Below are 21,482 nucleotides of genomic sequence, written 5' to 3'. Positions count from 1 at the left end.
GAGACACCAAAATACCAAATTTAGTGATAATTCAACTTCAAGAAAATACTATAATAGATAGTATTTCTATTTTTTTTTGTTTTTTGTGAACATTGTTACACCAAATATGATGTAAGACTATTCACAAAACACTAAAAAAATATAATTATTTTATTTGTGTTTTTATCTAGTTTTATCTTTAATTGTTATTTATCAATTAAACACAATTATACTATCAATATTTTGTTTTTTTCATTTCTAATAATATGAACTTTTAATTATTATTAATATACGATAATAATTTGCACAATTTTTTTTAAATAATTCTGAGAATTAGCACAATGTAATCTATATTTTATTATTTAAATTTATCGATTGTAATTTTATATTAATGAAATTAAGATAAATCAGTTTTAAAAATAAATAGTGTTTATCAAATTATTAAAAAATAAAGAGAATTTTAAAATTAATAATATAATAACAAAATTTTTTGTTTTTTTTTTTTGTGTAAAATTTGGTGCCTATGGTTGGAGATTAAAAAAAAAAACTGGAACACCAAAATACCAAATTTAGTGTTTTAGTGTTCCATGGTTGGATTGCTCTTACAATTCAGCTAATTAACTATGTTTTTGTTTTGTTGAATTCTTAAGGAGGTGCATTGACCATCACTTCATTTCCTCTCAATAATAGTTCTTCAAAGAGAAATTTGTTCCTATTTTTCATAGTCTCACAATCCAAGAGAACAATAGAAAATTAATTACGTTAATAATACTATATATATTAGATAAAGTAAAGTTTACTTGATTTTTAATTATATATATGTCAGATAATATAAAATATTAGCCAAGTTAGTTTTTATCTGTTTATTATCATCGTTTTCTACTCAATCTAATTTCTTAAAAAATTATTTACTTTAATTAACCTTTCAGATAGAGTCTCAGCTCCGAGATCTTCAGAATAGTTTTCTTGATAGTTTTGTAGATCATATATATCTAGATCATCCCATTTCTGATGTTTACGATGAGGTACCGATTTCACAAGAGTTGCTAAATGACTCCAAGTTGCATTTTGCATGAGCCCTCGTTTATTCCACATTTCCACCCTCCACCCCTCTTGAAAAAGTTTATGTTAATCTTGTGCATGTCTTCGATCAGCTTCTTTTGAATTTTTTTCCCACTCGTGGCCGATCCACATGTGGGATCTCAGTGCCGAAAGGAGAGAGGTTGTTGTTGCTGCTGTGGAACAGCCTTTGCAAGTAATGTTGAGAGTCATTTTTTTGGGCGTATATGCTCATTTGGAGGAGACTGCATTTTGGGAATCAATTGTCCGTACCGATTAGAGTTCTTGGACAAATGGATGTGTGATATTTGAGCCCATTGATGGCTAGTATTATTTTTCTTGCTTTAAAACTAGTATTTAACTAAGTCTAGTATTTTTGCCTAATGTTTTGGTCATTGCTGAGTCTGTGCTTATATTAAGATGATCCATTGAATTCGTATCTTCATTTATTAAGAAACACAACAACAATCTTATCATAGGAACACCCATTTGACCAACAATTCATTCATACATGTCACATGGGATGCAATGTGGCTATCATGTGCATTGTTCTTTTTTTATTTCCACATCCCATTTTGTCACTATCCGATTCGGATCCACAATCTCTACAAGACCAACACATATATTCTTGTTTTTGCACCCTTCTAATTTCTCCTAATTACAATGATGTTGCCCCCTTAATCAGATCTATTTAACACTTTTCTAAGCGTAATTTATTTATCACGTCTTGTACTGAATGTCTATATATGACATAAATGATGGTGAGATAAGGACATTGGTTTTGTTATTGATATCATTCGTTAAAGCTTTTGATTTCGGGTTTTCTTTTGCATTGTTATAGAAACGTAAGCATGATTGTTCCATGGAATATTTAGTAGTAAGCGAGAAACCATTGAAACATCAATTTTTAGTGTTGTGCAAGCAAGGACAAAGTTGGCAGATTAATATAATTAGTTTAGATTTGCTGAATAGTAAACCGATCAACGTGAATCATGATGAATTTATTGATTGACAGTAGATCGACAGATGTAAGAACTAATAGAATATTTAAAGGGTTTCAAAGAAGCAATGTAGCAGCATCGTAATTATTTATTAATCTAAACGAGAGTATCCAATGCGTGTGTTTTAGATCATTTTATCGCCGTAACTCGTAACTACGGCACTATTAATATGCATTAACTTTTTTCTTCAACTCTCGTATTAGAATTCTAGATTTCACTATAACTTCATAGTTCATATACATAATTAAACTTAGATGATACATGGAATTTTTAAGTGTAGATGATGGACCAAAAAAACAATTTCTGTATATATAGTTCATATTACGTCTTGCTATGACATGCATGCAAAGAAAGATTTAATTTAATATATTTGACCAAAAAAAAGATCTAATTTTAATTTTTTTTTTTTGGCATCAGAAAGATTTAAAATTTATTTGTTGGACAGACTACCTAAACTTAAATCTCTTAGTAAATATACGAAATAAAACATTAAGAATTCGTCTACTCTCCCACCATGGTACGGTGATTTACTATTCATCACATCGTCGTACTCAATTAGACCAATTTCGTTTTTTTCGTGGTTCTTAGACATTTTATACTGTCATACACTCATACGAGGTATCAATTCCCTTATTTTGTGAAGAGTTGGTTTGGGTATTGCTCCTACGGCTTTCGATGAGTTTGTTTATGTATTTGACGTGTAACCAAAAAAATCTTCTCTAAATTTTAAGGTGCGTTTGGGAAAACAATAATAATCATTAGACATTAAACCGAAATATTTATATTTTACATTTTAGACCAATGGTCCAATGTTAGAGATTTTTATTTACTACTATTCATGTGACAACAATAATTGGACGAACCGACAATCACAATCCAATTAACACAAAGTAGCTCCCACATCTCTCACCCAACGCCATCTACTACGTTGATATCTCACCATCCAACGGCATCCAGCTTCCGATAGACTAAACCAATCACAGCCGTTGGATCAATTTTACATTTCCCTCTTCTTACTCTTTCATAAATAAATCCACCTTCTCTCACTCTCACCCGTCTCACTTCGATCGACGATTGTCCCAATCTCGCCGGGATTCTCTGCACCGTGAGGTATTTATTGTTCACTCTGCTAAGTCTCGTTATATATTGTTTCCTCTCTGGGAGCTGCGAAACCTAGCGAATGAAGTTATGAACTCCTACTGCTTACTGTGATACTTTGATCGAATCGTCTTCCTCCAAATCTGTATCTGCTCTTGATCTGTTTCATATTTGCTCTCTTAACTTGAACTTTGATTTACTACCACTTGAAAAATGTGTTGCCGTTTTGAATTCCGGGAAGAATTTGCAATCGGAGTTTTATTCTGTGCGGCGTTGTGATTTTTTGGATTGATTGTTTTGGATCTGATACATGTTTGATCTTCGATCTCGAGATTTAGTTGTTGAAATTCGATCTAATTTCATTCGGATCTGATACAGATTGTTTACTGTTTTTGTTCATGTAATGTTGATTTCTTATTGTTTGTGCAATTTGATTTCAGATAAATAGAAGATGAGAGAAATCCTTCACATTCAAGGTGGTCAATGTGGGAACCAGATTGGTTCCAAGTTCTGGGAAGTTGTATGTGATGAGCATGGGATTGATCCAACTGGTCGTTACGTTGGAAACTCTGATCTGCAGTTGGAGCGTGTAAATGTTTACTATAACGAGGCATCATGCGGGAGATATGTTCCCCGTGCCATTCTCATGGATCTTGAGCCTGGTACTATGGACAGTGTCAGAACTGGACCTTATGGTCAAATCTTCAGACCCGACAACTTTGTTTTCGGGCAATCTGGTGCTGGAAACAACTGGGCTAAAGGGCATTACACTGAAGGGGCTGAGCTTATTGATGCTGTACTGGATGTTGTACGCAAGGAGGCTGAGAATTGTGACTGTCTTCAAGGTGTGTAAACTCTTCGTTTATGTTTTCAGACTCAAGAAAGTTTATTGAAGGCCTTTGAATTGTGGTTTTCATATGTATTTATGATTTTTTCAGGTTTCCAAGTATGCCACTCGCTTGGTGGAGGCACTGGGTCTGGAATGGGAACTCTGCTCATATCCAAGATCAGGGAAGAGTATCCCGATCGAATGATGCTCACATTTTCTGTCTTCCCATCACCAAAGGTCTCCGACACTGTGGTTGAGCCATACAATGCGACACTTTCAGTTCATCAGCTGGTGGAGAATGCTGATGAGTGTATGGTTTTGGACAATGAAGCCCTTTACGACATCTGTTTTAGAACACTGAAGCTTACCACTCCTAGCTGTAAGTCCCTTCCATGTCCATTCTTCTCTGCAGTTGTTTTGTGAAAATTGAATCACTGATTTGGGCACCAATGAATGTTGCTATTTGGTACAACGCGTCCTTGTTTTGATCTCCAATTGTGATTCCTTCTGGCTGAACTGTTTGCTAATCTATTGTGATGGGTTGATTGCAACAGTTGGTGATCTGAATCATCTGATCTCTGCAACTATGAGTGGAGTTACATGCTGTCTTAGGTTCCCGGGTCAGCTCAACTCTGATCTGAGGAAGCTCGCAGTGAACCTTATCCCTTTCCCTCGTCTCCACTTTTTCATGGTTGGTTTTGCCCCGCTCACTTCCCGTGGGTCTCAGCAGTACCGTGCACTCACCGTCCCTGAGCTCACCCAACAGATGTGGGATTCAAAGAACATGATGTGCGCAGCAGACCCGCGCCACGGGCGGTACCTAACAGCCTCGGCCATGTTCCGTGGCAAGATGAGCACAAAAGAAGTGGATGAGCAGATGATCAACGTACAGAACAAAAACTCTTCCTACTTTGTGGAATGGATTCCAAACAACGTGAAGTCAAGCGTGTGTGACATAGCGCCTCGAGGTCTCTCAATGGCATCAACATTTATTGGGAATTCCACATCGATCCAAGAGATGTTTAGACGGGTGAGCGAACAGTTCACTGCTATGTTCAGGAGGAAAGCCTTCTTGCATTGGTACACAGGTGAAGGAATGGACGAGATGGAGTTCACTGAAGCTGAGAGCAATATGAACGATCTCGTCTCAGAGTACCAGCAATACCAAGACGCAACTGCAGATGACGAAGGTGAGTATGAAGAAGACGAGGATGAAGAAGAGATATTGGATCATGAGTGAGTGAAAACGCTGATATTACCGATTTTTAAATACCCTCTCATCTTCTTTTTCGGTATATGTTTATTGAGTTTCATGTCTTGTTTGTGATGGTCAGTGTGTAAAAGTGAGGTCGGATCTAATTTTTTTGTGTGGTTTTCTTTTATAAAATGGAGTCCATTGTGGGTTTTTATGCTCTTCCTACTTCAAGTTGTCAAATTGAGGATGTGTGACTTTCTTAAGGATCATTTTTTTGGAGATAAGGAAAAAACAATGTGTATATAACCAGATTCATAATCACCAGTTTTAGGTTCCCATAACCATAATCACCAGTTGGCAACAGATTATCTTCGGAATCGCTGATGTTTGTGTCTCGACTTTCTCTTAGGCATTTCGTCGAATCCCTTGATCAAAAAGTTTATTGAAGAACTTTGACAAAAAGCTTTCTAATTTTTGCGACAGATCCTGTCCTCAGCCATTACTACCCAAAATGCACCCGTTATCGGTTCTCTAGCTGGACAGCCTGAGACACCAGGCGGCGATGAGCATTGTAGAGTACATGCTCGATGTTGACTCCCACATGTGGAGCATGAGGAGGAGTAAAGCTAACTTCTTCTTGGTCTCCTCATTACTGTTGGAAAATGGTTTGATCAGATCTGCAACTGGAGAAACCCAAATTCTCATTCATGCACTTTTCATTATCGTAGTTCTCCACCCGGTGTTTAGTTGTCAATTCAACATCTCGAGGAAAACCAAAAATAGCCCACTGATCTCATCTCTCTCGAAAAAACTTGTTCTTTTTTACAACAAACCAGATAGCCTCCTCTGTTTTTATCCAAATCCTCTCTGTTTTTCTCTTTCACGTGATTGAATTCTTTTTTTAGCAGACAGACATTGCTTTAATCTTTAGAATTCTTTTTTTGGCAAACATTGCTTTAATCTTCACAACTCTTTTCCTTTATAAATACCTCTACTCACATTATTCTCTTCTCCCAATTCAAATCTCCTCTCCCTAACTGTTTTATGAGTTTTGAGTATCTTGGATTCTGAAAATTTAGTTACACACTTTTTTTTTTTTTTTTTTGTGATTTTTGTGTCTGTTAAGACAAAAAAGATACGATGAAGTCTGGTGTCATCATTACCATTGCTCTATTATTATACACAAGCTTTCTTCTTGTTTGTGTAGCGAAAGAGTGTACAGACATTCCTACCAAGCTCTCATCGCATACTTTGAACAGCGAGCTTCTGCAATCACACAACAAAACTTTGAAGACAGAGTTGTTCTCTCATTACCATTTAACTCCAACTGATGACGCTGCTTGGTCTACTTTGTTGCCAAGGAAGATGTTGAAAGAAGAGACGGATGAATTTGCTTGGACTATGTTGTATAGGAAGTTCAAGGACTCTAATTCTGTTGGTAACTTTCTCAAGGATGTCTCTTTGCACGACGTTAGGCTCGACCCCAACTCCTTTCATTGGAGGGCTCAGCAGACAAACCTTGAGTATCTATTGATGTTGGATGTTGACGGTTTAGCCTATAGCTTCCGTAAAGTTGCTGGTCTTGATGCTTCTGGAGTTCCCTATGGAGGATGGGAGAAACCAGATAGTGAACTCCGTGGCCATTTTGTCGGTAACATCTGCCTTTTTCCTCAATTCAAATACAGTTTCTTGATTCATGTTGTTGTTAGTATGCAAGAAAAGGTTTTGAGATTTGATGTTTGGTATGTAGATTGATTAGACCGTTAAGACTGCATAGGCCCTTAAAGGAATCACCTTTTGACATTTCATAGACCCTTGAAAGGATTTTCACTCTTACATTGCATAGAACCTTAAAGGAATGACCTTTTAGTCGATGGCTCAAAAATCTGTCTGTTTGTTTTGAAGGTCACTATTTGAGTGCAACAGCTCATATGTGGGCAAGTACTCATAATGATACTCTCAAGGCGAAAATGTCAGCTCTTGTCTCAGCTTTAGCGGAATGTCAGCAAAAATCTGGCACAGGATATCTCTCTGCTTTTCCTTCCAGTTTTTTCGACCGGTTTGAAGCTATAACACATGTTTGGGCTCCTTACTACACCATTCACAAGGTGAATAGTCAGACCATTTGACTGAGATGTAGATTGGCATGCTTATGTTTTGCAAAAGAGTAACATCTCTCTCTTAATTTTGACAGATTTTGGCCGGCCTGGTGGATCAATACAAGTTGGCTGGGAATATTCAAGCTTTAAAGATGGCAACAGGGATGGCTGATTACTTTTATGGTCGTGTTCGTAATGTGATAACGAAGTACAGTGTTGAACGACATTATCAATCACTAAATGAAGAGACTGGTGGCATGAATGATGTTCTTTATCAGCTATACAGCATCACTGTGAGTTAAAATCTTATCAAACTCTGAAAAGCAACCTTAGATTTGTGTTATATCTAGCTTTGTGTTATATCATAGTGTTTTGGACTCTGCAGAGAGATTCCAAGTATTTGTTTCTCGCACATCTCTTTGACAAGCCTTGCTTTCTCGGGGTCCTCGCAATTCAGGTAGTTTACTTGATGATTAGCTTGAAGAGATGTGAATGGTAAGGTCACATAACTTGACATGCATTTTTGCAGGCCGATGATATTAGTGGATTCCACGCTAATACACATATTCCCATCGTCGTTGGATCCCAACAACGGTATGAAATCACTGGTGATCTACTCCATAAGGTATTGAAGTGTAACCAAGAAAAGTTTATTAAAGAAGATATTGGTTCTCTTGATTCTGAAATCTGCATTTGTAGGAAATCTCGATGTTCTTTATGGACATAATTAATGCTTCTCACAGCTATGCAACTGGAGGAACATCAGTCAGAGAGTTCTGGTACTACCATTACCTGACTTTAGAGTTTGGTTCTTTGTAACATGACTTTTTGTTTTAAATCTTAACCATGTTTTGGGGATGTTAACATTAGGCAAGATCCAAAGAGAATGGCGACTACACTGCAAACTGAAAACGAGGAATCATGTACTACTTATAACATGCTCAAGGTAGGATTTTAAACTTTCCCCCCCTCTTTTCATTTGCTCAACGTAACATATTAACACTTGTACAACTTCAGGTCTCTAGGAATCTGTTCAGATGGACAAAAGAGGTTAGCTATGCAGACTATTACGAGCGCGCTTTGACCAACGGTGTGCTCGGAATTCAAAGAGGAACCCAACCCGGACGGATGATCTACATGCTCCCATTAGGTCAAGGTGTTTCTAAGGCTGTGACTTATCACGGTTGGGGAACACCTTATGATTCCTTCTGGTGTTGCTATGGCACTGGTGAACTTCTAACCACAATCATCTGGTTTTCTACATTTTTTTAAGATACAAAAATCAGATAAATTGTGAGGGTAATCATTGTTTTATTTATTTCCATAGGAATTGAATCCTTCTCAAAACTGGGAGATTCCATATATTTTCAAGAAGATGGTGCATCTCCAGCTCTTTATGTCACCCAATATATATCAAGCTCACTTGATTGGAAATCTGCTGGTCTTTTGCTATCTCAGAAAGTTAATCCTGTTGTGTCGTGGGATCCGTACATGCGTGTGACATTCACTCTTTCTTCTTCCAAAGTGGTAAAACTTGTGCAGAACATGATGTAACATTTTCCATTGAAGAAAGAGTCTGATGGATCCAATTTTCTTGCAGGGAGTGGCGAAGAAGTCGACTTTGAATCTAAGAATTCCTGTTTGGACTAACTCTATAGGTGCCAAAGTATCTTTGAATGGGAAACCCTTAAAAGTACCAACTTCAGGTGATTTGAGCATTGTGTATTGTAACCTTTCTATATCACCGGAATTGAACAAAAGTTTACTAATAATCAGGTAGTTTGATTATTGTGTATTGGAACTGTCTTGTTCTTTGTAGGTAATTTCCTATCGATCAAACAGAACTGGAAATCTGGCGATCAAGTAACCATGGAGCTACCAATGAGTATCAGAACCGAAGCTATAAAAGGTAACACAATTACACTGTGTAGAGTTTGTTAAGTTAAAATGGTTCTTGATCATTGTGTATAAATTGTATGCAACTCTGTTTTGACAAAGCAATAACAACAGAAACTGATTTTTACAATATTTTGTGATTATTTCAGATGATCGTCCGGAGTACGCATCTCTTCAAGCCATACTCTATGGCCCCTACTTGTTAGCCGGACACACGAGCAGGGACTGGAGCATCACAACTCAGGCTAAAGCTGGAAATTGGATAACCCCTATACCTGAAACTTATAACAGTCACCTTGTCACACTCTCACAACAATCTGGAAACATATCTTACGTGTTGTCAAATACCAACCAAACCATCACAATGAGGGTATCACCCGAGCTAGGGACACAAGATGCCGTTGCAGCGACTTTCAGGCTCGTGACTGATAATTCTAAACCACAGATTTCGGGTCTAGAGGCACTAATTGGAAGCCTGGTCATGCTTGAGCCGTTTGATTTCCCTGGCATGATTGTAAAGCAAACAACTGATAGCTCCCTCACGGTTCAAGCTTCTTCTCCTAGTGACAAAGGAGCTTCTAGCTTTCGGTTAGTATCTGGAGTTGATGGGAAGCCAGGAAGCGTGTCGTTAAGACTAGAGAGCAACAATGGTTGTTTTGTGTACAGCGATCAAACACTAAAGCAGGGGACGAAACTAAAGCTTGAATGTGGTCCGGTTGCGACTGATGAGAAGTTTAAACAGGCAGCAAGCTTTAAGTTAAACATAGGAATGAATCAATACAATCCAATGAGTTTCGTGATGAGCGGAACACAGAGGAACTTTGTGTTATCGCCATTGTTTAGCTTAAGAGATGAAACATACAATGTGTACTTCAGTGTGCAAACTTGAAGAAAGAAACCCTTTTAAAACTCTTTTAAGGTATAGTGGGAGAAAAAATAAGAAAAAAAGTCTCATTTGAAATATAAAGACATGTGTTTAGATGTTTAGCCTCTTATTAGGTGGTTTGTGACTTTGTGTTTTGCAATTTCAACTAAAAATGTATGTTGCTGTTTGAATAAATATAAAGAAATATGTGTTTTTATATATGGCATAGACCATAATAAATTAAAATCAGATTAATACTAAAAAGGGATGGGTTTACAAGATTAAAATGTTTAATTATGAGAATTTCCTTTTCTTTTCAATACTTAAAAAAAAAAAAAAAAAACGAAACGGGTCCCAAAACCTTAACCAGGGGAAGAAAGAAATTAGAAGATTTCTTCAGATTTAAGAGAGAATCGGAGGAGAAATCCAAGGAAAAAGGAAGCCATGGACGACCAAGAGTTTCGTAGTCTCCTCGATCTCTTCCCCGTCGTACGCTCTCGCGACCACCGTGTAAATTCTCTCTTCTCTCTTCTCTCTTCCTTCCCTCTTTCTCTTTTGCTGCTGCTGCTACTGTTGCCGCGAACTTGATTTTTCTTTATAAACCCTAATTGGAGTAGTGTATGTTTCGAAAGGGCTTTTACTGTTCATTTTCCACTTTGGTCTGATTCTCGTCCTGAAAATCTCTCTGTTATGGTTTAGTAAATTGATCAGTGATTGAGTTTTCTTAAGATTGTTTTAACACATGATTACAAATGTCACTCTATATCATCTTTCGTCTGATGCAGTATTTATTCATTACTCTGTGTGTTTGATTTCATCTGATTTGAGTTTTTGTTTGGTTTCAGACTGATTTAGATTCTTCAAAGCAATCAACTTCACAGTCAGTTGTGGACCGAGAGGTACTGTCTGAGTCTCTGAGATCGTAATTCGTAAAGCTTCTTTTTCTTTATTTGCGGATGTTATATTATGTACACTTGAAATGTGATGGAACTTGGAATCACTCAACGCAGTTAAGTGAATGGCACGATGCACCGACTGTAGCTGAGCCGAAAGACTTGCAATATCGAAATACTGATCAAGGTATGCGTCTTTTTTCCTACTTTCGGATTTTGACTAACTTCCACTAGCTTACTGGCTAGTTAGATCGGCTAGAATTTCATTAGCTCCCAGCGGTTTTCAGCTGTTTCCTGTGTTCTAAAAAGTGTTGTCGGGTATAGTAGTTCTTTCAAATCATGTAAGAGAAATCGATTTCAGAGAGAAAGCTAAGAGATTTTGGTCTCCTTCATTAAACAGAAAAATCAAATGTGTCTAAAAGCTCCCAAACCATATTACCCGAAAATAAACCAGAGAACCAAGTTATCAAAAAATTCTCAGGTTAATCATGAATCTATATTATCTGTTTTTTTTTATCAAGAAGATTGTAAAAGGAATCTTGATGTCTACTTGTTAGCTTTTGTTGTGTTTTCAAGACAGACAAGGTGAATTACCCTCGTTGATAATTGGTAAAACTGTCCTGTCTGAATGTCTTAGATTTCTGACATTTGATTTAATTGTAGCTTATCAATATCATGTTTGTAGTTTTGTTATATGTGTTTTCCTCAGCTAACCTTGGCTATGTTTTTTTACATGATCTGACCATTGCAATGAAGTATCCATGCTTCGTTTAGTGAAAAAATATCTCGACCTATTCATACATGCATTTGCTTAACACAGAGCTGGTATCTGTATGCTACTGTTTATACACATATATAATTAGCTCTTAAGCTGTAGAAGCAAGCGGTTTTGTGATTCTTATGAGTAAAATTTCCTTTTGCTCCTTATCTATATCGTTGAACATGTGTATCGTCTGTTCTCTGCCTGATTTTGCATCCCTTAACTTGATTTGTGGATTTCTTTTGATAGATAAATTTTGGGAAAAGCTGAAAGCGGCTGCTGAGAAGAAGGTAACTAACTATCACCAGTGACTTTGTTCCGACGTTTCTAGTTGTTGAATGAGATTTATAATCTAATTTTCACCAATAGAGTTGTAGCTCATAATTTTAGTAGACAATGTCTTCCCATAGTCATTGCATCTGATGTGCAATTGTGAATAAGAGATTTGCCAGAAAATGGAGGTCGAAATATATGTCTTGTTACTGAAAGAATTGATTCTTGTTTCATCTCTGATTCTACTACATATACTGAAATGTTCTTCTATCCGGGATATGAACTTGTTTCTAGTTCTTAATGAACATCTCATTCTTGCAGGTTGGTGAGGTTGAAGCAGAGAGGTTCTGCAAGGCTTTCGAGAAACTCCACAAGAAACTTGTATGTGTTGCACATTTTCTTCTTAAGACGTTTATTGCAGATCAATACTAATGCTCGGGAAATTTTCTTCTCATGTGTATTGGTTTCAGGTGTATGAAGAATTGGATCCAGAAGCTGCAAAGCGATATTTACTAAACTCTTAAATTTGTGTCTTCTATACAATGTGCTTCCAAAAGTTTGTTCATGTGGAGACACTTCAAGTCTTCTTTATCGTAATTATGAATTTATGAGTGAGCAAAAATTATCTTCTCGTGTTCGTCTAGTTATGATTTCAAGTCTAAAGTCTTTCTCAAATTCTCCATATTTAATCGAAATTGCAACTGATTTTGTTATCTATAAATGTTAAATTTCTTTTTTTTTTTTTTGGCTTTTTGATTTTATGTCGAAAATCTCATTATTGTCCCTACATTTTATCTCCAATTTTACGACAGTTCTCTCGTTCTGTTTCTTACATTTTCCCACACCTAGTAAATTTTATAGTCATGGTAAAATTCAGTCAATGACTCGAGGTAAATAAGGTTATACAGTATAGTACCAAATTATTTGTGTTTAATTTCTTCATTGACTATGTTTGCAATTTCTTTCTCTTACACCAGTGATTCATTACTGTTAGTGATTTATTGTCAAATAGATTTTTCTCATCTCAATGAGATTCTCTTTTTACAGCTTTAGAATAATGATATGCTATTCAACCAATTTTATTCAATATTGTAAGCATGAAATAGCCTGTAATAATCTTACATCTTTCACATCCAACTCTGTAATCGATTAGCTTTATCATACTTTCAATTCAACAATGATGTTCATTCTTTTTTTTTTCTTTTCTTTCATTTGGCATTAACAATGATGTTCATTTATCATTATAATGATGTTCATTTATCATTATAATCAAAATATTCACACCACACGAAATTCCACCAGCTTCATATTCAAACCAAGGGGTCGAAAAGATAATTATGCGTGTAATCAATACACTAAATCAAGTAAACCAAGAAGCAGTATTTACTATTTTCAGAGACTCGTTGTTCAACACTCTTCGATCTCCTAGAACACATAAGTTACAATCACGGCAGATAACGTACAATATAGTGTATATCAGTGTAAGAAAAAAAGTAAATAAATATGGTTTGTGTTTGCACAAATGTGTTTTATTCAGACAAAAATTCACAGAAACTTGTAAAAGCAAAAGTTTATCTATTGTGCAAAGGATTAGGACCTGTGAAAACCCTTCTCTTGCCATCTTCAAAAACATCTTCACCACCACCTTCATAATTAGTATATTTTGATCCTCTTGACGCAGCATTGGAGTCAAGATCATGAAGCTTTGGATCGAAAATTCCAGGTTTCTTCAAGCTTCCATGAGTTGAGTGATGATGTATATTATGAGAAGAGGATGATGAAGCTTTAGCGTAAAGAAACAAAAACAAAAGAAGAAGAAGGATGATCAAGGCAACAGTAGTGATGTGTTTCCTAGAATTTCTTCTAGAGTAGTAATTTCCCATCTCTTCTGAATCTTCAAGATATATAGAGTTTCTCTATATGATATAGATTTAGAATCGATTTTCACAAGTAGAAAAGATCTGATCAAGATCTCTTAAATTCTCTCTCAAAGTTTGTAAGAATGAGAAGAGAAGAATGAAAGTGATGGAAGAAAAAGCTATGGGGCTTTTAACCTATGACTTCCTCTAAAAGTTTGTTGCTCTCTTTTTCTTATTCTCCATCACTTTCTACAAATAAAGAAAAGAAATTAGAGGTTTGTATAAATCATTATTTTTAACTAAGTTATTTTTATTTTTTTTTTTTGTGTTGAATCATGTCCAAAGGTGTTAGCTGGGATTAATTGGTCAAGTTGTAGTAATTAGTGTGGTTAATATTTTACTAATTATAGTGGTTAGTTTAGAGAGTAATGAGGGTGTGATAATAAAGCATATAGAGAGGATGGTAATTATGTGAAGGGTCAAAAGTAGAAAGAAATAGAAAAGAGAGAAGAAGGGGCCAAAAAGGGAATTGGAGTGATGATTCTAAGACTTAGCTTTCTTTGGGTAAAATGATGTTGTCTTCACTCCCTTTTTCTTTGTGTTATTCCTCACCCACATTTACACTCACACACATGAAAAAATCCACTTCCCACTTGAATGTTCCTCCTCTCCATTTTAAGTCTTTCTAAAATACAATTTTGTTGTTGTTTTATTATGAATCAACACTGCGCATAATGATGGATTTGGGTTCATCACCATCGGCTGATATATTATGAATCAACAGAGCAAGAAAAAACAATATCACAAGAACTAAATCACATATATGGTCCAATATGCATCATCTACCTTCAATATTTGTCAGGAATTAAACACCATATTTATCTCAATCTATCCTCATATATCACGTTTTTTATTTCTCAAATTTGTGAATATATACATGAGACAAAATCATCATTTACATTGTAGAAGAGCAGGTCTACAAACTCAAATCCCCAAAATACTATTATTCCATTTTCTTCTCGTCAAACACTGTTTCTCTAATATACACACGCATCATCATCGTATGTTTCATCTTCAACTAAATTGTGAAAGATTAGGCATGTCTCAATCGGATTACATTTTATGATAATTTCGGTCTTACAAATTAAATGTAATGTTTTCTTAGAATAAAAATTCTTGTTTTGACAAGCATAATGTAATTTACTGTATTTTAAAGACTTTTTTGTATTTGTTTTTTTTAATGTAATAAAACTTTTTTGAGTACCGTCGGTTAAAGAGAGATTCATTACTCGGTTCGAATACGGTTTAGGTTATTGAATTAAGAAGACTGGGCCGTGTTTAGGGAGCGCGTGAAGCCCACGAAAAAAAAGCTGTTGATTTATTTGAGAAGCCAACGGAAGAAAACAGAGAATTTTTGCCCTCATTGGTCATAAAACATCAGAAACAAAAAAGACTCTCAAACCCTAACTAGTCGCTTTTTCGCTCTCTCTCTCTCTCTCTCTCTCTCTCTCGAACCTTCCTCGATCTCTGTCCTTTCTTGATCACTTGCAAAATCAAAAATTTGGGCGGGAAATCCGATACCCAAGACCCAACCACTTCCCCTCACGTTTCGTAGCTAACGAGATCTGGCTTCTCGAAGAAACGTGTATGTTGGTTGTTTTGATTCTTTCTCTCACCAATTTGAATCTCAGATTTTGGTTTTGTTTTTGGGCTTTGTCTTGTTTTGTTTTCGAATTCCAATTCCCTCCCCAATTTCGAATATCTCTTCTGCTGGAAGCTTTTTTAATCGAGTCTAATCTTTTTTTTAGTGATTACTTTGCTTTTCTGATCATTGTTTTTTGTTAGTTATTCCTCAATTGAACAATTGGATGAAACTATCTTGTTGACTAGATCCAAAATGTGTAGACTTGGTATCTGATTTTTACTATACAAACTGTCGACAATACTCAAGTCATTCATTTCTAGGGTTTTGTTTCTGATGCTAGTTTCATTACTTTGAGCTTGGAGCATGTATATGTAGCAGAAAAGTTGAGAATTGATAGCATATAATGCTAAATTACATAGTTTTAGTTCTTAGTTTTGCTTAGACTTCATTAGTTTTGGTCACTATGCAATATGAGCTGGCGATTAGTTATAGTTATTTGTATTTTTTGTGCTACCAAATTGTTAGTTTAGGCAGTGTTGAAGCTGAATTTGCTTTGTGTTGTAGTATTATTTTCTTATCACTCAATGCTTCTGTGATTCTTTTCCTTGTGTAGGATACATATGCAGTGATCATGCAAAGAATATTCAGAGTGCAATAGAGAAGATGGAACCTGAACGTTTAAAATTTGGAGGTACATTGGTTTCGAATTTGGAGCTTCTTCAGTTCCTGAAGTGTTTTGTGTAGCTCGTTGTCCTTTGTTTTCCCTTTTGGCTCACCTTGAGGTCAATGTTTTGCTTGTTTCAAGTGCAGGGCCAAAAGAGTTGTGTGGTGCTGCGGATCTTATATCTCAGTTCAAACTAGTGCAACACCATGAATTCTTTTGCAAGAAATCCCTTCCCGTCTCTCTATCAGATTCCCATTATCTTCATAATGTGGTTGGGGACACAGAGATCAGAAAAGGAGAAGGAATGCAATTAGATCAGCTTATTCAGAGCATATCACAGAGCCGGGAGACTAATGTTCGCATCCAACCTTTTGATATAGATGAGCTTAAGGAATCTTTCCAACTAAATGATATGACTCCTGTTGAACTACCTCCAGTAAGAATCTGCTCTCTCTCTCTCTCTTGGTGTTTTGAGTTTTAACTTTATGATTAACCTTTTTTCATACAATTATCAATATTTGACATTGAACCTGAAAATTGGGCTTAGTAATGAATGTCCTATTTCCTGTAACATCAAGTTATTTGGTTAACTGAGAATCATTCCCCAGTAAGGTGAATTACATCTGGGTGTCCTATAGAGATGATTGACCTTGGTACTAGAACATGAACCCACCTGTTTCTTCTTTCAGGCAGAGAAGGGAGCTCCTACAATTCCGTCTAAGTCAAAAAGTGAGTCGAAAGATAAGGACAGGAAGCATAAGAAACACAGGGACAGGGATAAGGACAAAGATAGAGAGCATAAGAAGCATAAACACAAGCATAAAGATAGAAGCAAAGATAAAGATAAAGACAAGGACCGAGACAGAAAGAAGGACAAAAATGGCCATCATGATTCGGGTGATCATTCTAAGAAACATCATGATAAGGTAAGAACATGTCTGTTTGTTGAAGGTGTCTGTCTGTTTTGTATTTGTTGCTGTGGAGTTAAGTTTTGTATTAGCAGATCTAGAGACTGCTCTATAACAGTTTTACTATAACATTTGATTGAGTTTTTCATTCTATGGAAATCAAATGGAGCCTTTTCACTAATATTTCAGAAAAGGAAACACGATGGAGATGAAGATCTTAATGACGTTCAGAGGCACAAAAAAAACAAGGTAATGGTAATGAAGTGGAGCCTCAATTTTTCTTCGTTCTTCATTGATACTCAACTTGAAATTTCCACCATAATGTTTTTTGCGGAAAGGTGTTAGAGAACTAGTAACATGTCTTTGATAAATTGTATTGATTCGGCTCTTGATATAACTTGTTGCAGCATAAAAGCTCAAAGCTTGATGAGATGGGTGCAATAAGGGTTGCTGGCTAAAAAAGTTGTAGACATTCCAATTTTGTATTCTGCACTCGAGTAGGTGTCATGGAGAGGTTTAGAAGCACTTTTCAACTCACTGTAGACAGCTTATTAGGTAAGCATCTGTGTACTGTCCTGTCTCTTTTGTACAATTTACTCGGTGTTCTTGGTATTCCGGGATCCTTCATAGAACATATACATCTGTTATAGTCCAGATACTATACTTTAGGGCAGTTGAACCCATAATCCTTTTTTAGGGAAATGGTTTGTCATTACAAATTTTGTCAGATAACTGAGTTTCGTGTTGTGTTCTTTAAGTTACTGAAATCCAAATAACGCAACATTTGCAAGGGAAATATGTGTTTCTGTATTGGTATTGGATTCTTCTTTTGTTCTTAAGAAAGTTACGGTGATACATATATCTTATGGAAATCGGGTAACCTGTCGAAAGAACATATAAGATAGGATATGTTTCTAATGAGATAGATTATAGAACAGTGTCGGCCAACACACAAATCAGGATTGCTTACATATTTGTTACTTTCTTATTTTTCAAGTTGTGTTGAACAAAAGGATTTGCTTCTTTCTGGGGTTGGCTTTGTAGGTTAAAAGCCCAAAATGGTGAATTCATTCCTTGAAGAAGAAAGGGGAAATTTGTGAGAATGGAAGAAGAAGAATTAGTATCATAATTGATTTGGTGTCAGATTTGTAACATTTTGGGCTTGGGGTGTTTTCTTCCATCTCTTCTCTGTCTATAAAATCAATACTACTCACAATGTTACTGTTCATGTATAATAATTTATTCTTCCAATTGATGTTTGTTGAAAAAGGAACTGTCAATCCAATTATTACTTTTACGTAAGTGTCACAATATCTTATCTTTACCTATATGTTTTAACTGGTAAAAGTTGATCAAATATTTTCTCCAAAAAAGGACGGATTTATATGGTTACATCTGCAGAAATCTCAAACACAAATTGTAATTTTCGAAGCCATCCCCGATAGTTCTCCTTCATTGACTCTTTTCCATTCACCATCTATCATAAGACAGCTTCTGCTTTCCTCTTTATCATTCCACATCAGATTCTCTTCTGCTACAGCTTCAGTTTCCTCATATGCATGTTCTATTTCCATCTCAGCTTCTTCCTCGTATGCTTCCAATGTCACATCATTTGTGTCAGAATCTTCTGCACTCTTCCTTGCTCGCTTGCATGGTGATTTCTCCAATTGCTTTCTATTACACTCAGTTCCTCTCTTGGCATTGTTGTTACCTTGTGCTTGTTTTGAGATGCTCTGAGCATTGTGATAGTCAAGAAGAGGTAAACGTCCAGAAGATCCAATGATCCGAGGCAACATGCCAATTGGGCAAGGGCTCCATGTTTTTGCCTTTCTCCATCTGTTACCGGTTTTGTCTGTTTCAATACCTTTTTTCTTTGAGAGTTGAAGTTTGACGAACTCAAGTCTCTTGCCTGCATTACCAAGATCCTTCTCTTGTTCAAGGAGCGTTGTAGGAGCTGTTACAAGAGTAGAACTCTGTTCCAATGGAACAATTGTAGAACCTTTATGCATGAGAGGGAGTTTTGTGAGCTTCTCCTTTAAAACACGGCCTCCCACAATCTCTGCGAGTCGGAATGCTGATTTCAGAACCAGCTCGTATCCTAAGGCTCCCAAGAGAAGACATCTACGTATAAGTTCCATAAGGAAAATGCTTGGAGGTTTCACTTCTACAGAACTGTTTCTCTGAAAATGCTTTGACCCATTGAGAAGACTCACAAGCCATGCAAACAAGAGAGGGACCTGCTCAACTTGAGAAACCTCTTCCGCTGGCCTTTCTGTAAGATACACATTTAGATACAAACAAACAGTTCATACAAGCATTTAGGATAAACAATTGAGGATCCTTGGAGTAAAGGTATTTAGGATAAACCAATAATTACCAGTTTCATATCTTCTCCGTTCATTATTTTGGATCATATCAAGGACTTCCTTGAGTAGAGTCAAAAGCAACTCGGGTTCTCTATTTGAGAGCTCCATGATTACAGGTTCCCATTCTTCTAGGAAGCCTCTGAAATCTTTCCCAGGCTTATTCTGAAGATCTGTCGACTTTGAAGAATCCAAGGCCTTGAGTAAGAATTCAAGGAGCACAGATGAAATTTCTGCGGAGAAAGAAGGGTATAACTCAACAAGGCTGCTTACAATCTTCCTTATCCTTTTATTAGAACCTGAAAATCACAAAAATAACCTTATATGACCATACAAATTTACAGAAAAGCGAAGTTAAACACGAGGATACAACCCAAAATTATCTCTATCTCTAAAGCTGGAAACATAATCTAGCGCAGCCAAAACCAAAGTATCATTTAAGCTATGTCATTATTCTGTAAACTTCATCAAGGTAAAGAAGCGAGACACAGAAGGGATCATTCTGCTTTTTTGCTTGGTGTTACTACTTACTAGCCCTTCCCCAGCACAAGATCCAAAATACATAAGGTAAATTGTCTTACATTTTTCTTTGACCAAAGGGGAGTCAAATTGAGGATTATGCTTAAGCTGCAAGGAGAAAGCAAGTTTCCTGAGTTTGGATTTGACTTCTCTTCTGATGCTAGCCGTTCCATCTCTCTTAAAGGGAATTTGATACTTCTGTGGCTCCCAATAATAAGATTTCAACCATTCAAGTGCCTACAACGACCAACAAATTTATGCAAACAAGTTAAAATCTTCTGTCTCGTCCAAGAACTACACTACACAAAACACCTTCTAAAAAGACAATAAAAAGATTCTTTGGATTCTTCAAATTCCTCAAAACAGATGTTAAGAGCAAACATTTTGAATAACAGGAAAGCAGACCTTCATGTACTATGATACTTGAAATAAAGAAAATCTAGAATGCCAAACAGAATTAAGAAGGAAAACATTGTACCTCATCTGCAGCATCCCGAAGCACCGAGAGTGCAGGGAGCTCACGGTGAGAACCCTCTACAATAAGAACAATCATATCAGTCATAAGCATCATGCAGGAATTGAAAAGTCATTGTACACAACCAAGGAAAGCACCCGAAAGATTCTTACCATGACGAAGATCGATTAATTTACGTGGGATACCGATTGCTCTAGCTGCATCCGCAATTGAAACATCTTCTCTCCTCCTTGTCTTTTCTATGACACAGTTCACAAGCCTACATACATAAAAATATGAGTCAAAAATTGCAGGGACCAACCAAACAAAAACATATAAAGAAGTGGGAAGCAAACTCATAGTCACCTGAGTATACCCATGCAATAAAGCATCTGCAGTAAATGCTCTGAATATAATGCATCTGCTGATTGTTCCTCTCTCCTTTTCGAATCACAAAAACAAGAAATGAAGATGAGGAAACGATAAACACCCAAAAATATGATGGGAACGTTTTAGAGAATAGAGAGAGAGACTAACGGAATAAAGCCATCTTTGAGTTGAATTTCAATGAGGGAACAAGTAACATCCACAGGCGCTGGAAGAGATCCTCTACTTCTCCATGTTGCAACCTGAATCCGCAAACGAGATTAAAAATCCGTACTTTACACATATTAAGTAATAACAATTAAGCTCTCTGGTCTGAAGCAGCAAACTTGATTCAACTAGTATTCTAAGCTCTCTGGTCTATAAAGCAGTAAGCTTGATTCAATTTCCCTAGCAAATAGAAAACACGTGAAGAAAAGCATTACCCTTTCCAATGCAGAAGCGATTCTATCAAGAGATGAAGAGAAAAGAGACTCTCTCACTGAGTCCCACTCTTCCCAGCTCAGCCACGGGACCTGTTTGCAGCCGTCTGGTGACGATTTCTGTTGATCCTGCTCTCCGAAATACGATTCGATGTCTGCTTCTATTCCCGATAGCGCCTCCATTGATGAGTCTCGTAAGCTTTTAGGGTTTTTACCAAACAAACGAAACAGAACACTTGAACTGAACCCTCTCTAATGGCGTACTAGGGTTTAGACTTTAGACATCCTGTTTTTTTTTTTTTTTTTTTATATAACCT

At 36.4% G+C, this 21,482-nt stretch overlaps 6 protein-coding genes across 7 annotated transcripts; 4 read left to right on the top strand and 2 right to left on the bottom strand.

The window, feature by feature from the left end:
- Positions 1 to 3,047: 3,047 nt before the first annotated feature.
- LOC9309627 (tubulin beta-6 chain) lies at positions 3,048 to 5,401 on the top strand. The gene is made up of 4 exons (XM_002873513.2): positions 3,048 to 3,149; positions 3,578 to 3,982; positions 4,076 to 4,345; positions 4,521 to 5,401. Exons 2-4 carry the CDS (start codon positions 3,589 to 3,591, stop codon positions 5,204 to 5,206), a joined length of 1,350 nt encoding a protein of 449 aa, XP_002873559.1. The 5' UTR covers positions 3,048 to 3,149; positions 3,578 to 3,588; the 3' UTR covers positions 5,207 to 5,401.
- Positions 5,402 to 6,295: 894 nt separating this feature from the next.
- Positions 6,296 to 10,209, top strand: LOC9309626. Its single transcript, XM_021023869.1, has 12 exons — positions 6,296 to 6,812; positions 7,067 to 7,269; positions 7,356 to 7,553; positions 7,646 to 7,717; positions 7,790 to 7,885; positions 7,960 to 8,039; positions 8,131 to 8,206; positions 8,278 to 8,488; positions 8,588 to 8,787; positions 8,861 to 8,966; positions 9,080 to 9,169; positions 9,306 to 10,209. The coding sequence occupies exons 1-12, from the start codon at positions 6,302 to 6,304 to the stop codon at positions 10,043 to 10,045; spliced, it is 2,583 nt and encodes an 860-aa protein (XP_020879528.1). The 5' UTR covers positions 6,296 to 6,301; the 3' UTR covers positions 10,046 to 10,209.
- Positions 10,210 to 10,262: 53 nt separating this feature from the next.
- Positions 10,263 to 12,688, top strand: LOC9307591. Its single transcript, XM_021020107.1, has 6 exons — positions 10,263 to 10,531; positions 10,867 to 10,920; positions 11,032 to 11,101; positions 11,924 to 11,964; positions 12,269 to 12,328; positions 12,418 to 12,688. Exons 1-6 carry the CDS (start codon positions 10,466 to 10,468, stop codon positions 12,469 to 12,471), a joined length of 345 nt encoding a protein of 114 aa, XP_020875766.1. The 5' UTR covers positions 10,263 to 10,465; the 3' UTR covers positions 12,472 to 12,688.
- Positions 12,689 to 13,313: 625 nt separating this feature from the next.
- On the bottom strand, positions 13,314 to 14,079 carry LOC9309625 (CLAVATA3/ESR (CLE)-related protein 22). Its single transcript, XM_002871474.2, has one exon. The coding sequence runs from the start codon at positions 13,828 to 13,830 to the stop codon at positions 13,519 to 13,521; it is 312 nt and encodes a 103-aa protein (XP_002871520.1). The 5' UTR covers positions 13,831 to 14,079; the 3' UTR covers positions 13,314 to 13,518.
- A 1,156-nt stretch (positions 14,080 to 15,235) lies between these two features.
- Positions 15,236 to 18,292, top strand: LOC9307590 (mediator of RNA polymerase II transcription subunit 19a). 2 transcript variants are annotated; one of them, XR_002331345.1, is made up of 7 exons: positions 15,236 to 15,451; positions 16,065 to 16,142; positions 16,262 to 16,551; positions 16,805 to 17,041; positions 17,213 to 17,272; positions 17,431 to 17,578; positions 18,068 to 18,292. XR_002331345.1 is itself a non-coding variant. In XM_021022685.1 (6 exons), exons 2-6 carry the CDS (start codon positions 16,115 to 16,117, stop codon positions 17,479 to 17,481), a joined length of 666 nt encoding a protein of 221 aa, XP_020878344.1. In that variant the 5' UTR covers positions 15,236 to 15,451; positions 16,065 to 16,114; the 3' UTR covers positions 17,482 to 17,819. The 2 variants fall into 2 exon arrangements, 1 of the variants encoding a protein (XP_020878344.1); XM_021022685.1 differs by lacking the exon at positions 18,068 to 18,292 and having other exon boundaries at positions 17,431 to 17,819.
- On the bottom strand, positions 18,281 to 21,451 carry LOC9307589. The gene is made up of 8 exons (XM_021022680.1): positions 21,169 to 21,451; positions 20,897 to 20,988; positions 20,726 to 20,800; positions 20,533 to 20,639; positions 20,384 to 20,439; positions 19,968 to 20,142; positions 19,401 to 19,685; positions 18,281 to 19,295 (listed from the first exon to the last, which is right to left on the bottom strand). The coding sequence occupies exons 1-8, from the start codon at positions 21,346 to 21,348 to the stop codon at positions 18,430 to 18,432; spliced, it is 1,836 nt and encodes a 611-aa protein (XP_020878339.1). The 5' UTR covers positions 21,349 to 21,451; the 3' UTR covers positions 18,281 to 18,429.
- Positions 21,452 to 21,482: the final 31 nt, after the last annotated feature.

This window comes from Arabidopsis lyrata (assembly GCF_000004255.2).
Source record: "Arabidopsis lyrata subsp. lyrata unplaced genomic scaffold ARALYscaffold_6, whole genome shotgun sequence".
Taxonomy (NCBI): Eukaryota; Viridiplantae; Streptophyta; class Magnoliopsida; order Brassicales; family Brassicaceae; genus Arabidopsis; species Arabidopsis lyrata.
This window is presented reverse-complemented; position numbering and strand designations above follow the sequence as displayed.